Below are 17,905 nucleotides of genomic sequence, written 5' to 3' on the forward strand. Positions count from 1 at the left end.
GCAAACAATGTCTTCTCCCACTAGGCACTGGGGAAAATATCCCCTTGCATACAAAGTATGAGGGCCAGGTGTATGTTCCTCACTGGAAGAAGAGTGAGCTGTTTGAACAGAGTAGATTTTGTTCAGTCTCTCTGGGCATCCCATGATGCCAGTGCTCGGCAGTATAAAACTTGCTTTTGATTTTGCAAAAGCCTGCAGATGATCCACCAACACCAATGGAGAAAGACAGAGACTATATATATATATATATATATATATATATATATATATATATATATATATATATATATATATATATATAAGATACAAAAGGAGCAAAGGCACAGATGGACAGGAATGATTGGCAGATAGATGAAAAGCAGGAGAGCCTGAGAAAGAGAAAGAATGAGGTGCTTTTTCCAGTCTGCATTCCCCCTTTACTTTCTGCGGTACTCGGGCCTTAGCTTGCATGTGGAATCATCCATGGATTGCTGTCACCTGAATGTCTCCAACAGTTCCATTTCCTGCAGAAGAGTCATGCGGCGTGTGGGTGGACTCTCTGCTCAGCTTCCCTCACAGTCAGGCCATGGTTGATGACATGGTCCACCAAAGTTGCTCTTATATCATCAGAAATAGGGGTCCGTGCATGGCCTCTTCGACCTCCTCCTCTTCATCTTCCTCTTCCTCTTCCTCCTCCTGCTCTTCCTCTTCCTCTTCCTCCTCCTGCTCTTCCTCTTCCTCTTCCTCTTCCTCTTCCTCCTCCTCTTCCTCTTCCTCTTGCTCTCCCTCCATCCATGCTTGCAAAGTTCTTGAAATGGCTAAACTGAGGGCTTTTTGTAGCTGGCTGACAGGTGTTCAGTTTTGCAAGTAAGTGTCTTCAGTTGTGTATTTGAGTGCTAGCAATTACCCGATGTGTTTTGTATTTTGGATACATGTGTTTTCCAAACGGCACTCTGAGTTTTCATTTTTGAACGAAGTGTCTTATGTATGAAATAGAGTGTAGTATGCAGGAACAAGTGTGTTGCATAAAGGAGTAAGTGTGTTGCAGAATTGCAACTAGAGTGCAAAGCAGCGCTTTTGTTTAAGGTACATGTGTTTGAGGTATGGTAACAAAAGCTTCAAGTTGTGTTACTTTAGTCTAAGCATGGGTCTATAGTGTTCAAGCAATGGGTAAAAACTGTAGTAAGTCTAGAATAAGATTCCACTGTGATATAGAAATTGGTGTTGAGAATTGTGAAATTCGATTGTATATAACATTTTTATTTGAGCAACCAGTAACATATACATAATACTATATATATTATTGTATTTATTTTTATCGTAAAAAATAAAATCCTGCAACTCCTAATCACATTAATCTCACAGTCCTACATCAGGAATTGTGTCTTATATTCTAAGATTTGTGGAATAATATGATACCTTTGTGAATTTTCATGTTTTGGGTGGATTTATTTAAATGAACATTTGCAGATTTATTACCAATGCACATGTAGTTATTTGGACAGTAATTTGCAAACATTTGTATGCATATGTGTTTACATATGTGTCCCATAGTAAAGGAAAGCCAGTTTTCCCAGTTGAGGGTCAGATTACAATTCATGACAAGCACACACACACACACACACACAATACAGACCCCCAAGGAACTACAAATTTCAATGCAATCAAATCCAGCACACATGCAGTCAGAAAAATCCAAACCCAAATGCTGTGTACCACAAAGTATGAGGGCCAGGTGTATGTTCCTCACTGGAAGAAGAGTGAGCTGTTTGAACAGAGTAGATTTTGTTCAGTCTCTCTGGGCATCCCATGATGCCAGTGCTCGGCAGTATAAAACTTGCTTTTGATTTTGCAAAAGCCTGCAGATGATCCACCAACACCAATGGAGAAAGACAGAGACTATATATATATATATATATATATATATATATATATATATATATATATATATATATATATATATATATATATATATAAGATACAAAAGGAGCAAAGGCACAGATGGACAGGAATGATTGGCAGATAGATGAAAAGCAGGAGAGCCTGAGAAAGAGAAAGAATGAGGTGCTTTTTCCAGTCTGCATTCCCCCTTTACTTTCTGCGGTACTCGGGCCTTAGCTTGCATGTGTGCGCGCGTGTGTGTGTGTGTGTGTGTGTTTGAAGGGGGTGTAATTGCCTCAAGGTGTGGAGAGAACAGAGATGGCTGAGATTGTGCATTGCTGCTCCCTGCTGTGTGTCACTGCAGAGTGTGTGTGTCTGTGTGTGTGTGTGTGTGTGTGTGTGTGTGTGTGTGTGTGTGTGTGATGGAGAACAAGAGAATGGGAAAAAGTAAGAGAGGGAGGGGGTCGTGTTGAAAGACAGGTGAAAATATTGAGGCAGAAAGAGCAATGGTATGGGGTGAAATAGGGGGTAACGTATGCACAGATTAACAGATGTCTACAAATTGGGTAAATTGATTCCGTTTTAGTGAAAATGCATTTTGTGAAAGATTGATAAAATGTATTTTACTTCTCTAAGACAGAATGTAGTGTATATATGCTGCATTTCAAATATAAAACAACACTGATTAGTAACCTATGAAACCCATTATTATTGTTGTTGTTTTAAAAAAAACTGCTGGAAGAAAAGCAAAGCTATTAGTTAACTACAATAGTTAAATGAACTAACAATGAAAGAAATGTCTAAAATAATTAATAATCGTAGTTACTGTTAATGTCAACATTTAATAGTATGTTATTACAATCAAAAGTTGCATCTGTTATTTATTGGACCTAAGCTGACATGAACTAACAATTGTAATAACTAACATGAAGACTAAGATTGGTAACACTGTATTTTACAGAGACCTTGTTACATGCTACATGTATTTACTAAAGCAATGATAGTCAATGATGATTACATGTAACAAAACCCTAATCCTAACCATAACCCCTATAGTATTACATTTTGTTTATTCCTATTATCTCATAACTACACTGTAACAATGACACCTGAAAAAAGTGAAACATTAGTACCTGAAACAATTATAGAAGGTAAACACCTGAAACATTAGTAAATACTGTAACAAATGCATTGCTCATTGTTAGCTAAAGAGCAGGTCATATGGGTTTTTGAATTTATTTTTATTTTTTTTTAGTTTGTAGTGTAGCTATCCTTCAATAACAATCTGCAAATTTGTTAATCAAAAAAAGTGCATGATAAATCAAGATTTTGTCTCTCAGAAAAAATAGTCAACTCTGAACTGCCTTAAAGAGTCTTCATATTTTGGAATTTTCTGCCTGTTACTTATATGTGTCACAAAGTAACACATTTGCATAATTCCCTGCCTGCCTGCAAAATGCGAATTTTCTGACATGCCCACAAACACTTCTGCTAGCTAGTGTGTTTACATCAGGTCGAGAAAACACTGTTTTCAGTCTCACTGTGCATTCTAACACAGTTCCCACATGTGCATCTCAAATAAAAATAATAATGATGAATGCAATACAACTTCTGTCACATCACATAAAGTACCACATACAGAGTTAAAACTTACCACTGAGAAACGTCCTGATCAAGTCTGCATCTAGATGATGATGAGGAACAAGCTGCAGAAATGCATCAACTAAAGTAGAGTGTCAAACATGCATGTTGCATGATAAATGTTTTCATAAAATTAATTTAAAAGTCATAATATAAACCAATTACATGATGTTTTGCTGTCTGGAGCAAAAATATAAAACATGTCTGTCATCATTTAACAAAGTTTCCTCACTGATGCAATTTAAAAGTAGTCTCTGTAATTATTTGGAGACAAAAATGTCTCCAGCACCACATTCTAAATAATGCACGCAACCATGAAAAACATGTCAAAGTAAGAACATTAGATGCAGACTTTTGTGGGTTCAAGACAAGTTTGGATGACATTGCAAAATAAATGCAATACGGAGTCAACAGGGACAGTTGACGTAGGTTTTGGCATATTTCTGTAGCAACTGTTTGGAAGAGTTACCACAGATCTGGACAGCATTAAGTTGTGGTGCAGTTGATGAAATGACAAACTGAGAGCAAAATAAAGATGATGTAAGTTGGGAACAGAAACATAAGATCTGAAAAGTACATCTGTCAAGGAGAGGTACGGACTGGGGCCGATGATAGGACTTCTGGTGGAAACATCACAGAAAGAGAGATGTTGAATGGGGTTTTGCCAGGCTGTGAATTGCTAGAATAGGATTCAAATAAATTCACATTTGCAGTCTCTATTTTCTCTCTATAGCATGGAAACTTTACCTTTTTTGTAAAATTTTTGTCCTTTTATTAACACTTGCAAACATACTAGCTAATATACAGTACTTTAATTGTAAAAGGAGAGCAAGTGAGTATTAAACGAGGTAGGAGTGTGACTTGTAAATATTGTCAGCCTCATATGCACTGCAGTATATGAGTGCACTAAATTAGAAGAAAAAGGCATTTAAAAATGAAAAAATGTTTTTTTTTTTTACTGTATTTATTAATTAATTTTTTTATGTTCCGCGTTTCTTCAGGATTTTTTTTTATTGAACAGAAAAATACTATTTTTTTTTTTTATTTACATTTTGAATTTCAGAATTATTAAATGTCCCAAATATACATATGTTCCACACATAATTTTTCTCCATTTTGCCTCAAGTCATTTTTATTGGTGTAGTACTTGATTCAATACAACGCAGATTGTGTCAAAGCAGCTTTACAGAGTCAAACTGGAAAATAGTTTTTCAATAACCCAGGAAGTAATTTTTTTCCGATAAAATCAGTTAATTGATGATTCGGTGATGTCATCATCCAGTTCTGCTCTCCTCCAATAGTGTCTGTGAAGTCAGTCAAGTGTCCCCAACTAAGCAAGCGACAGTGGCAGAGAACCAAAACTCGATCGCTGACAGAAATGGAGAGGAAAAGCATTGTAAAAACCAGGCTCAGTCAGGGGCCAGTTCTCCTCTGTCCAGACGAAACCAGTATGGCGTGGTTTAATTCCAGGCTGTAACACAGATGCAGCACCGTGGTCTTGTGCCTATGGTCATCTAGCTGACATGGTCTCCACTGATATTCAGAGCTGTAGAGGTTGTCTCTAGGAGCTGATCCACCATCTGGTCTGTATTTGGACTGGATCTGGTGGCTAAGGTTACCTCGAATAAGAGAGAAACAGACTAATATTAGCGTAGATGCCATTCTTCTTACAATGCTGCAAGTACATTAGGTGTTATGGGAAGTGTTCTTGGTTCCGGATGACCTAATTAATGCAGCATAATTCTTTGATGGATTTGAATGATAGAAATGTTATAGTGTATTATGTGTATGTCAGTTTAAAGAAATGGGTCTTTAATCTTCATCTTATCTAGACATCACAACTCTCTGTGAATATCAACACTTAAGTATAAAGAGGGTTACTACATGATGCCTCTAGAGGAAAGGAAGCCGATATATTTCATAGGAAGAGCAGAAAAAGACTGATAGATAGAGGAAGTGAGAGGAGGTCATGTTGTTTGTTTTCATTTGGAAAGGTATAAAATATGATTTAGGCTGACAGGATTGCTCTAGCAGAAAATGGAAGGGAAAGTTTTCATCTTTCAGCCAACCACAAAAGCACCCGCCTCATTCCCTCCCTCTCTCTTCTCCTCCCTCGCTTTGTAATTCCTCTCCCTCTTTCCTTCTGTTGTGGGCTGAGCTAGCTGTGGCGAGGGAAGCAGCACAGGTTGTGGAGTTACAGTATGCTAGACACTTAAGAGTCTTGACAGTCAGGCTGAGTTTGACAAAGCTTGAAAACTCAGCAGACACCAGAGAAAAAGAGGCACAGGGTGATGGTCAGCTTGGAGACGCACAGGAGCTGTTTGAATCAACCAATAACTGCTACAGAAAAGTTTGAGATACTAAGAGTTGGTTACAGCAACAGCTACACCTTAAACAGGAGTCCTTGAGACTTTTTGTTGCGATCGATTGCTTTGGGAAGAGTGCTGGATTGACTGGAAAACTCCATACTCCATACATCATCTACAGTGCTGCTTGAGACACAGTACAGAACATCTGGAACAGAGTTTGAGTTTTTGGCAAAGACTGGACATCATGTTTGACTGTGTGGAGGCTCTTGGGGTAAGGGCCAGACCCCTCTTTGACGTATCCGCTCAGAGTTCATGCATGCTCAGGAAAGCAAGCTCCTTCTTCCCTGGGCTAGAACCTTTCTCATGGACCAACAACACTAGACTGCAGTGTAAGTGTGTGTGCATCTGTATCTACACTAAACTTACTCCAACTGTGTTCTTATCAGTCACACTGATACTGCGTGTCCTTTTAACTCTTAGCATCTGTTAAAGAATTCCAGGAATCTAAGTGACTGTAGTATGTGCTCAGCATCACGTCATGTGCTAACTGACTAAAATGGCACTTTTGTTGACTTCCTAAAGGCTAGCTGCCAGAAAATTTGCTATCTATCTATCCTTTACTGTACACTGAAATATGTGCTTATACTATTATAATACTAGTATAGTATTTTATTTTCAATAATCTACAGTATACTTATAAATATTTCTTATGTGTGTGAGTGAGTCTGCTTGGAGTCTCTTGTGTCAATCCAGTTTGACCTTAATGAATGTCCTTTATTATTCAATTATGAATACAATGAACTCAATTAAAGGATTATGGAGCCCACATGGACATACAGAGTTTATAAGAGAAGGGCTGATTAGGGGTTTTCTTCTTAAAGGGGTCATATGATGCAGTTTCAAATTTTTCTTTCTCTTTGAAGTGTTACAAGCTGTTAGTGAATAGATAAGATCCTTAAAACTAAAGTCTTAAACCCCAAAATATATAAATGCCTCGTTTAAACACGCCCTCACATGTCTACATCACTGTGTTGGACGATTCGCATAAAACCGCCCAAATTTTCTCACAAAGAAAGGAGGTGTGACTTTGATTCTGCTGTAGTATTGTTTATGCAGCCATCGTCATGTTGTGGAGACGCCGTGTGTTTCGTTGCGAAAGCGAAACTACATTGTTTGGTCTTCCAAGAGAGGACACAACTAGAAATCAGTGGTTAGTGGTTGTATTTACAACACTGTTCCAGAACAGTTCAACCCAAATATTCAGGTCTGTGTAGCACAATTTATGGAGGACTGTTTCCTGGGAAAATAGCCTTTGCTGTCTGTGCACAAAGGCTGTTTCTATAAAGTGGGGCAGTTCCAAATTTGCAAGGACAGTCTGTCGCTTCTGACTCACAGACTGTAAGTATGTTTTCATATTTAAAGAATTTACCACTGATTATTCAAACACAAGTTTTGAGCAGATTAGAGTAGCACTTGTTGTTTGTCCTTTCTTAGATCACAAATGCAGAAATGGTTTTATGTTTGTGCAATATGCAATGCAACTCATAAAAAGACAGTATAAGTCATTATAATCAGTAATTATGTCCCCACTGAATGCCAAAATGCCTCTTTTGTAATGGGTTTTACTGGTATCGGTCTCGTCACGCCAGGAGAAGGCATCACAGGATGGTAAGGGGCGTAACTTTTGTGTCACATGCATGAGGCATTTAGCCAATCACAACGCACTGGATATCTGGCCAATCGGAGTACACCTTGTGTTTCAGAACGATGAGCTTTAAAAATCAATGCGATTCAGAAAGTGGAGCATAGAGGAGCAACAATTATGTAAAATATGTGGAAAATATGTGGGTTTTTTTTTTTTTTTTACCTTAAACCACATAAACACCTTGCATTACACCGAATACACAAAAAATTTTCTTTGGAGCATCGTCATATAACCCCTTTACATTTTTTTTCTTTCTGATCACAGAAAAATTCACTGGCAAAATAGAAATGCTTTGTGTATTTGTAATGAAATTTAAATCTCACATAATGGGATCTAAGCTATTTAGCACATTCATAAGATGCTAAACATAGGACATTATATTAATGAAATTAAATGGCACAGTGAATCTTTTTTTTTTTTTTTTTTTTTAAAGAGAATTCAAGTGCCATCGATTATACCAAAAATACCATAAGATCTTCTGACTTGTTAACAGAGTTCTTCAGTCTTCTGCTGGTTATCCTGAATTATTATTTTTTACATGAAAAATATGAACTACCCTCCCCATTGTCTCCATTTTACTTGCCTCTTTATCCAATCAAAAGTCTGTTGCAAACAGTAATTCAATTGCAATGTTTATCATCATGTTTAAACACACAGAGAACAAGAAAGGCATATTCTGAAAACAAGATCCATGTTTAGAAAAATGAATCATTGGAGAAAGCCCATGAAAATGTGTCTGGGTCCTATTCTATGTGCGACTGAGCAGATTGTGCTGCAATTTGCCCCTCTTCTGTAATGCCATTTTATAGCCCGGCTGGTTGAACAAGCATTACACCCCACAACAAGGTCTACCCCAAAACGAATCCATTGACAATGATCTGATCTCTTTTCTCACCCATTTTGAACCGCCCCCAGATGCAACAGCTGAGGTCTCACAGTCATACCTCACCAGCTAAACTTGAACTTGTTAGCTTTAGCTAGTTCATTAGACTTAGAATATGTTGTTGTGGACAGCGCTGACTCCAATTTTAAGCATTTAGTAACTCTTATATCCGCTTTCTCTATACCTTCGTTTTGTTGACCTTTCACCTGAGCAAAACCTCAAAAGGTCAAGTTGTTTTCAGCTTTGTTACTAAATTCAAAGTAATCTAATTCAACAAATTAGGGTTTGCTAACACTGCTGAAATAAAATGTAGGCATACTTTACCAAATGCAGTATATTTTTAAACAAACTTTGATGTTTTGGCAGGCTAGAGTTCATATTGCAGCTTTACACATTGGGTTCTTACCAGGATGGGATCATTCTTTGGCCAAATTCTTGTCAGGATGTGATGGGTTATTTGATTAAGTTCTTGTCAGGAACGGGATGACTGACACGGCGTTATTAATCAGGAATACATTTTTGTAAAAAAAAAAATAAAAAAAATTTGCCTGTCAGTTCAGTTTGGTGTAACAATGTTCACGGAGGCTGAGGAGGAGGTGGCCAAATGTTGACTCAGCTTCACCCTGAAAAGACAAAATAAAAAGGGTCAGTTTATGAGGTACTACAAAGAAGAAAGCTTTGTATGCATACTGTTGAATGAAAGGGGAAATCCAAGTTTAACAGCGCTCTTCTAAGAAAGAATGTGTTGGTCCATGTCCGCAAATGATCTGGGGGAGATGTTAGTTAATGTTTATGCTTAGTTGTTCCTTGATGTTTCATAAACGGACACTTTTCTGTAAGCTAAAGCCATGGTTTACATCCTTAACCACATTTTATAAAAAAAAAAAAAATTTACTCAGGACGCCAATGGAAATAAGCCCTAGGGATTTATTGTGTTATCCTGACTCTGTTTCTTTCACTGTTTGATGCAAAGATGTATTTTATTTTTAAAAAAATTGTCAAATAAATCAAATCAAATCAAACCTCTATGTATTGGTATTGCAAATTTAAATAAACATAACCCAAACAACATGTCCTCCAACCAATATGCCAGCATAGGACATTTGTCAAAAACCCTGAAATGCGACACATTAGAGCTTATACTACAATTGTGCCCCTATCAGCAACAGGGCCCTTTCATATTGATGCTTTGTACTCTTTTGTCTGCATAATATTTCAGATTTCATATAGTTCAGTTGGTAGAGCATCACATTATATGACCATATGCGATCATGGGTTCGATCCCAGAGAAAGCACATGCTCATAAATGTATATGCACTGTAAATCATGATTTTGCATGATTTCTGTGAGGGCAGCTTTAGGGGCGGGTTAGGTGTGGTCATTTACACAAACTCAGAGGAATTAGCCACCTAGTAAAATATGTACAAATTGCTGTGAGATTGGGTTGGACCATGTAAAAAGTCCACAAATTGCATTTAAATAAACACAAACCGCTAGAGGGCACTAAACTTTAAAACGTAAATATAAGTTGTAATAAGGTGCTTGCATGAACTACCTATAGGGTTGTTTTTTGTTGGAGGACAGTGTGCAACCCAAATTTTTTTTGCGCGCCATGAAACAAAGATGAAAAAAGATAAAAAGTAAGGAAAATACAATACTTTAAATGTAATCATAAAAAAAAAAACACTGCTTAAGTGACCATTGGACCACTTGAGATGGATTGACCCTTTAGTTTATATGTTAATCCAAAAGATAAAAATAATCAGTGCAAAAATAGAATTGAAGATCTTAAAAGGTCTATGGAAATGTCTTGCAGAAATTTGTCAGCCAATGAATAATGCTCAGTAATGACTATACAGGTGCTTCTCAATTAATTAGAATGTCGTGGAAAAGTTCATTTATTTATTTCTGTAATTCAACTCAAATTGTGAAACTTGTATTAAATAAATTAAATGCACACAGACTGGAGTAGTTTAAGTCTTTTGTTCTTTTAATTGTGATGATTTTGGCTTACATTTTACAAAAATTAACTCAAATTAGAATATGATGACATGTCAATCAGTCAATCAACTCAAAACACCCGCAAAAGGTTTCCTGAGCCTTCAAAATGGTTTCTCAGTTTGGTTCACTAGGCTACATAATCATGGGGAAGACTGCTGATCTGACAGTTGTTCAGAAGACAATCACTGACACCCTTCACAAGGAGGGTAAGACACAAACACTCATTGCCAAAGAAGCTGGCTGTTCACAGAGTGCTGTATCCAAGCATGTTAACAGAGAGTTGAGTGGAAGGAAAAAGTGTAGAAGAAAAAGATGCACAACCAACTGAGAGAACTGCAGCCGTATGAGGATTGTCAAGCAAAATCAAGAACTTGAGTGAACTTCACAAGGAATGGACTGAAGCTGGGGTTAAGGAATCAAGAGCCACCACACACAGACGTGTCAAGAGATTTACTGAACCACAGACAACGTCAGAGGCGTCCTACCTGGCCTAAGGACTGTTGTCCAGTGGTCAAAAGTCTTCTTTTCAGATGAGAGCAAGTTTTGTATTTAATTTGGAGACCAAGGTCCTAGAGTCTGGAGGAAGGGTGAGAAAGTCATAATTTGCTTGAAGTCCAGTGTTAAGTTTCCACAGTCTGTGATGATTTGGTTTGCAATGTCATCTGTGTCGCTATACACTGCCCGGAAGGAACACAGAGCCAAGGATAAGTGAAATAAGACTTTATTTAATCCAACACAGGGTAAATCCAACATGGAATACTGAGGAAGACACACGTATGTGGTTTGTAGACCCAACAAACACAGACTGAACAGACATGGGTATTTAAAGACAGGATAACGAAGGGCAGACAGGTGCATGGAATAACATAATTAACGGGGACATGGAACACATGGGGAGGGAAAACTAGACACATCTGGGAACTGACTGGTTAAATGACCATGTGTTGGTGTGCTTGACTGGTCAGCAAACTCTCCAGACCTGAACCCCACAGAGAATCTATGGGATAATGTCAAGAAGAAGATGAGAAATAAGAGACCAAACAATGCAGATGAGCTGAAGACCACTGTCAAAGAAACCTGGGCTTCTAGACCACCTCAGCAGTGCCACAAACTGATCACCTCCATGACACGCTGAACTGAGACAGTAATTAAAGCAAAAGCAGCCCCTACCAAGTATTGAGTACATGTACAGTAAATGAACATACTTTCCAGAAGCCCAACAATTGACTTTTTTTTTTGGTCTTATAAAGTAGATTGTGAATTGGTGGGTTTTTGTTAAGCCAAAATCATCACAATTAAAAGAACCAAAGACTCAAACTACTTCAGTCTGTGATAATTGAATTTATTTAATACACAAGTTTCACAATTTGAGTTGAATTACAGAAATAAATGAGCTTTTCCACGACATTGTAATTTATTGAGAAGCACCTGTATATTGGTTAAATAAAAGATTTATATATATGAGTGTCAGTTTAAGTCTGACCTATTGTATACTGAATGGGTCACAGCAGTCAAAGGCGTAGTGTAGTTTCACACAGGTGCTGGTTTGGCTCGAGCACAGTTTGTTAGATGATTAAATGAGCTATTAGTCTAGCCAAAGACTGTGGCTTTTGTTATGTGTGTCTCTTGTGAATGTAAAATACAAGAATCGGCTTAGTCCACAGGATCAAGCATTATGTTTTCAAACCTGAAATATTTGGGAGGGTTTTTTCTAAGCTGTGAAATGCCAGGGAAGGGGAAAAGTCTGTACACAATACAAAGACATGCTGCATAGGTAAATTGGAGACATTAAATTGTCTGTAGGTGTGATTGTAGATGTGAATGCGTGTATGTCTGTGTGTGTGTTAGCCCTCTGATAGTCCATTCATCCAGGCCGTTTCCCTGTCTGCAATCAGCCATGCTGGGATAAATCACAGCACTCCACTGATGATTACCATTACATCATTTCATATGAGAAGTTATGCAAAAGTACAATAAGCAAATAAATGAGGATTTAATGATAAGAAATGTCAGCAAATGTTACACGTTACAAATTAATGCAGAAAGCCAGTAAAATGTATTGTGTCAGCATTTGACAAAAAAAAGCTATTCAAACAGCTCCACACAACTATTACAGAGTTTCCCTAAGTTTTCTTCTTCCCTCCTATATGAAAAGCTTTGTGTTTGCTCTATAGTTTGATGAATTCTATTGAATAATATGCCTTTGCTCACAATTGGAGTAAAAAACATTAAGCTATATGAACACCTTTGAGCTGTGACTCAATCATGCAGTTCAATCAGGCATTCATCTCTCTTCTCTCAGTCTGCAAACCACTAGTTGTGTGTGATTAAATCCAAAATATATTGGCCATATATAACACATGAGTGATTTTGACAGTGATCTCGGTATTTTTTACATTTACATATATTTATTTCTTGGGTGAGTACACCGTTAAGTGCGTGTAATGTACTGTGAAATAAAGTGCAGCCGTGACATGAATTGTGGCTTGACACATGATCATTTTTTAACTCTATGACCTGGACTTACCTACTGGAAAAACTAGGCCATCTAAACTTGTATGTAGAGTGTACACATACAGTATTAATTTATTGAAAATGTATTGAAAACTTAACATTGCTCATGTACAATATTAAATATCAGTATAAGTATTTGTACTGACTGGAATCATTGAAAATTTGTACAAATATATTCAAATGTAGTCATGTCTAAATCTACATCTAATTCATTAAATAAAAAATAAAACAACATCAGGCACTTGATAGACATGATCAGGCAACATGCTGCATTACGTGATGTTTTTCTATAAAGTGACAACTTGCTTCTTTCTGAAGATGTCAGAGAGACCGTGGTCACCTGTTGGTGTTGCTGAGGTTGCTGGAAGATATGAATTAAAGTGTTTCCGTCAGCGAGTCCATGTCCCTCCAAACACAATCTGAGCCAGCAGAGAAAACCTGTCTGGTCAAGATGAAGACCTCAAATCCTTAACTGATAAAACCTGCATCACTTTACATTGTGCTTATTGTCTATAAACAGTGTGGACATACAGTAATCTGCAGAAATATGGCCTGAGAACATACACCTACTGTAAATCAGTTTCTTTCTGTGTAAATGTGTTTATGCGGTTTAAGGTAAATTAAAAAAAAAAAAAAAAAACATTATTTTCCACATACTGTACATTGTTTCTCCTCTTTGCTCCGCCTTCTGAAACTTGATTATTTTTTCAAGGCTCATCGGTCTGAAAAGAGCGGTGTGGTCTGATTGGCCAGCTATTCAGTACATTGTGATTGGCCGAATACCTCAAGCGTGTAACGGGAATGTTATGCCTCTTAAAGGGGTCATATGATGCAATTTCAATTTGAAAATGTTCAGGATCTTGGTGCATAAAGAAGATATTTAAAGTCTCAAATCCAAAGAGATATTCTTTATAAAAGGTAAAACTCTGCCACACACCCCTAAAATGGCTCATTCAAACACGCCCCCAACCTCTAAATCACTATGTGGAAATATCTGCGTAATGCCGCCCAAATGTTCACGCAAAGAAAGAAGTTGTGGTTTCAGTAAACATTTAGCGATGCAGCAGTCGTGTCAGAGAGATGTGTGTGTTTCTAGGAGAAAGAAAAGTACTTTATTTGGTTTTCTGAGAGTAGATGCATTTAAGAAACTTTAAGATTACTTACAACAGAACAGCAACACATTTTATGGACGACTGTTTTGTGAACCTAGGAGAGGAGGTCATTCTGACTTTGCTACAACAATCTGGCGCTTCTGAATCAGCTAAGTATGTTTTGTTATCAGTTTAAGTATTTGCTATTGAATGTTCAAATGCGTTGTTTTGCATGTTGTGTGTCTGTGTGCGTGTGTGTGTGTGTGCACGAGAGAGAGAGAGAGAGAGAGAGAGAGAGAGAGAGAGAGAGAGAGAGATAGGGTCACACAGTGTAGTCAGCTGTCTTAACGTCTGTGGCTTGTGTACTGCAAACACATACAAGCTTCATCACTGAGTCTGTCATGCTACTCTGTTCCCCTTTCGGGCTTGAACTGATGATAAAACTAACTGTGCTTGTCAGAAGGAGGGACTTTGTAGAAATCGCTACATTTGAGAGAGGCGGGGCATAGAGAACCTACCAAAATGTACATTATTTGAAAAATTATGTGTTTTTTAAACATTAAAGCATGTCAACATATTCTGTTACACCAAATACACAAAATCATGATCTTTAAAAAAAAGCATCGTAATGCCCTGTCCGGCCGGAGCGACAAAACTTAAACATACAAACCCATTATAAACGTGATATAAACATGATCTTAACTTTTATAAACAATATCTCTTTGGATTTGAGACTTTAGTCTTTGCAACTTTACAAATTTTCTTTATGCACCAAGAGCTTGTAATACTTTAAAGAGAAAGGAAAATTTGAAATCACATCATATGACTCCTGTAAATGGAAGCAAGTCTAAATTTAATAAATATAATTCAATCCCATTTACAAAACAATGATTAAGCAGAATTTATTGTGGAATCAAGTGCCAATTTAGACAATAATGATTTTGTTTGTTTAACTGTTTCTTCTGAATAGTCCACCTGCTTTACTTTACGACCAAATTCTCCGCTAGTCAAAGCTAGCATGTCCAACATAACAAGGAAAGAAAATGGAATGGGAACAGAACAGCATTCCTTCTCTCTCCCCTTTCTGTCTGTCAGTCATTTCTCTGGTGGCGCCAGGTTTCCACTCCTTCAGCACAAATGGAGCTGGATGTTTTAAGAGCCGGTCTATGTCACTCAAGCATTTCTGCCTTATAAACACATAAAGCCAATTCAGCCTAAGTTACTACATAAACACAGTGATCAGGTTGCATTCTCACCCACTCACTCGCCCATCACCCTCTGCCTTGTGTTTCACAGAACATTACGTGTAAGAACTATGTCTATCAGCATTTTAGAGACCTAGAAGTGTTGATATGCATGCCAGAACTACACATACACAAACACACGCACACTCACAAAACAAAATAACATAATGTTACAAGGACTATGCATTCGTTCTTTATTTATCTTTATTTATTGTATTTATTTTTTGGTGAATCTATATACACATGTACCAGAGAGATGTAATTTTCAGCCTAGTGTGCAATGATTATTGCTTTTTAAAGATGCTGTTAAAGTTAATATTAGTTCAACTTGTAAAAATGTGTCTTGTGACCCTGCATCATGTTCCATTATGTCTGTATGTGAACACAAGAATGTCCTGTGTGAACACCCACTTTAATTATAAGAAAATATGTTACACAATAGACTACAATAATTCAATTCAATGCCGTATAATATGTTCTACAATTTGAAATGACTGTTTTCTATTTGAATATATTTTAAAATGTAATTTTTTCCTGTGATGAAAAGCTGAATTTTCATCATTACTCCATTATTCAGTGTCACATGATCTTCCAGAAATCATTCTAAAAGACTGTTTAGCTTAAGATCGATTGATTGATAGAACGATCAGTTGATTTATGAATTTTAAAAACTGAATTTTTTTTTTATCAATGTTTGTGTAGTGTAGTTTTTGTATTTTTTTTTAAAGGTATATTAACTAAATGCATCAGTCTATGCAAAAAAAATAGCTTTATAAACAATTTACACAGAAATGTGTTCTGCTTTGGTTTTATGATTTGGGTCTGTAATTTTTCCTCTCACGGCTTTGTTCTAATTCCAGTCAAATTATTTAGGGCATCTACCCAGAATGAGGTCCATATATTTTAAAGTTTGAATATCTGCTGTGAGCAAAAAGATAAAAAATAAAATATAATAAATAAAAATATAAATGGGTTGTGACTTTGGAATGTCTCTAATACAGATTTCTGTGGTGTTTGGGAATGAAGCATCCTTTCATAGTTTGCCAAATGTCACATCATCAATATTGCACATTTGATCTCAGCTGAGGTTGTGATTAGATCACTGGCAGTATTTATGTGACCCTCGGTTCACGTTCAAGTCTTGAGAAGCCAAAGCTGCTGTCAAAGCCAAGGTCAAAGTCAAATTCACCCTCTCTCACAAACTCTTCATCTGTCTCTCCCAGCTCTCCTCCCCCAGCCCCCCTGATTCTTTATGAGATTTCTCTTCTATACCTTCTCTCATTTTGCTCTTGTTAAACGTGCAGTGAATATATGGGGAGGATGAGAAAGAGAGAATGAGAGGCATGTTTAGGGGATCCGCTCCATTCAGTAGGAGGAGGGGGAAGGGATGCCTCTGTGGGGTTCTGAAGACCCCGTTTTAGCTGTTTTTCTCTCATGGAGAGTGAGGGGACAGCTGCTGCTGGAGTGAATGGCTGAGCAAGGTGACTCGCTGCCAATAAACTGCAGCTCAGGCCTTGCTCAGACCACAGATGGGATTTACGGGCGATCTTGAGACTGGACCTCTAGTAAAAAGCCAGTCATCCAGGCCTGAGGAATTTAGGGTCCAGGAAACAAGAGCATGAGGGGAGAGAGGGTCTCTAGAGGTGAAAGTTGAACCGAGTGACAGCGTGCACTTTATGCAAAATATATATCACTGAATCCACACGGTGGTGTTTAAATTGGGCAAACCGTGTTAGATTATATGTCTGTGTCTGTATGGCTGGTGTCCAGGGTGTTTATGAATCTGACTGTTGTAGCATTTGGGTGTGTGACAGCAAGTTGAACATTTGCTGAGGTGTCAGTCAAAGCATATTATCAATTCATTCATCTGTCCTGGTGTTCATTTTTTCCAACACCTCTGCTCCTCAATGTTCTCACATATTATTTATCTTCCAGCTCATACCCCTGGGCAGAGGCTTCCTAATGCATTTGACAACTTCAATCATCATCCATTCAGTATTCCGCTCGTTCATTCTTGATATTCTTTCAAATGGCAACCCATTCCAATTTATTCATAGGCTTTGATGATGCAGCATTACTAAATAATGAACTTAGCCAAGGCAAAGGCTTACTCTAAACAGTTATTCAGGGAAGAGGGGTGGAGGGGGGTCGTTTAAAGTATAAATAGATTTTTTTAAATTTCAAGAGTGATGTTTTCAGTGCATAATTTGTCTGTGGGGGTAGAAGGTAATCACCTTAGTAATCACCACTAATCATCTGTTCTTTTTCTTTTTGATTTCCGCAGCGGTGGAGACCCAGAGCACAAGCTCAGAGGAGATGGTTCCCAGTTCTCCTTCTCCACCCCCTCCTCCTCGTGTCTATAAACCCTGCTTTGTGTGCCAGGACAAATCTTCTGGCTACCATTATGGGGTCAGCTCTTGTGAAGGCTGCAAGGTATGGATTTGTTGTTGTTGTTGTTGTTTTACCCAAAGACAGACATCCATAAACAAATAAATATTATTTATTTTAATAAGATCATACTGTACACAATACTTAAACAGCATATTTTGTTTGGACCAAGCCAAAATTTTACTTAATGTACTGTAGGTGTCACAGTCATGGTTCATTTAGCTCACCCCAGTTCATTTAGTTCCTGCTGTCCTTTGATTAGTCAATTC

The 17,905-nt window shown here is 37.5% G+C and overlaps 1 protein-coding gene across 5 annotated transcripts in view; it reads left to right on the forward strand.

Moving 5' to 3' along the window:
• LOC113054972 (retinoic acid receptor gamma-A-like) overlaps positions 1 to 17,905 on the forward strand; it is a 44,929-nt gene that overhangs the window by 17,884 nt on the left and 9,140 nt on the right. For 3 of the 5 annotated variants that reach the window (XM_026220811.1, XM_026220810.1, XM_026220812.1), the window contains exon 3: positions 17,533 to 17,681. In XM_026220811.1, the coding sequence (XP_026076596.1) occupies positions 17,533 to 17,681 (149 nt within the window). Of the gene's footprint in view, positions 1 to 5,626; positions 6,200 to 17,532; positions 17,682 to 17,905 lie in introns of those variants that run through there. The other 2 variants (XM_026220813.1, XM_026220814.1) reach the window with 2 other exon arrangements.

This window comes from Carassius auratus, chromosome 36 (genome assembly GCF_003368295.1).
Source record: "Carassius auratus strain Wakin chromosome 36, ASM336829v1, whole genome shotgun sequence".
In the NCBI taxonomy this organism is placed as follows: domain Eukaryota; kingdom Metazoa; phylum Chordata; class Actinopteri; order Cypriniformes; family Cyprinidae; genus Carassius; species Carassius auratus.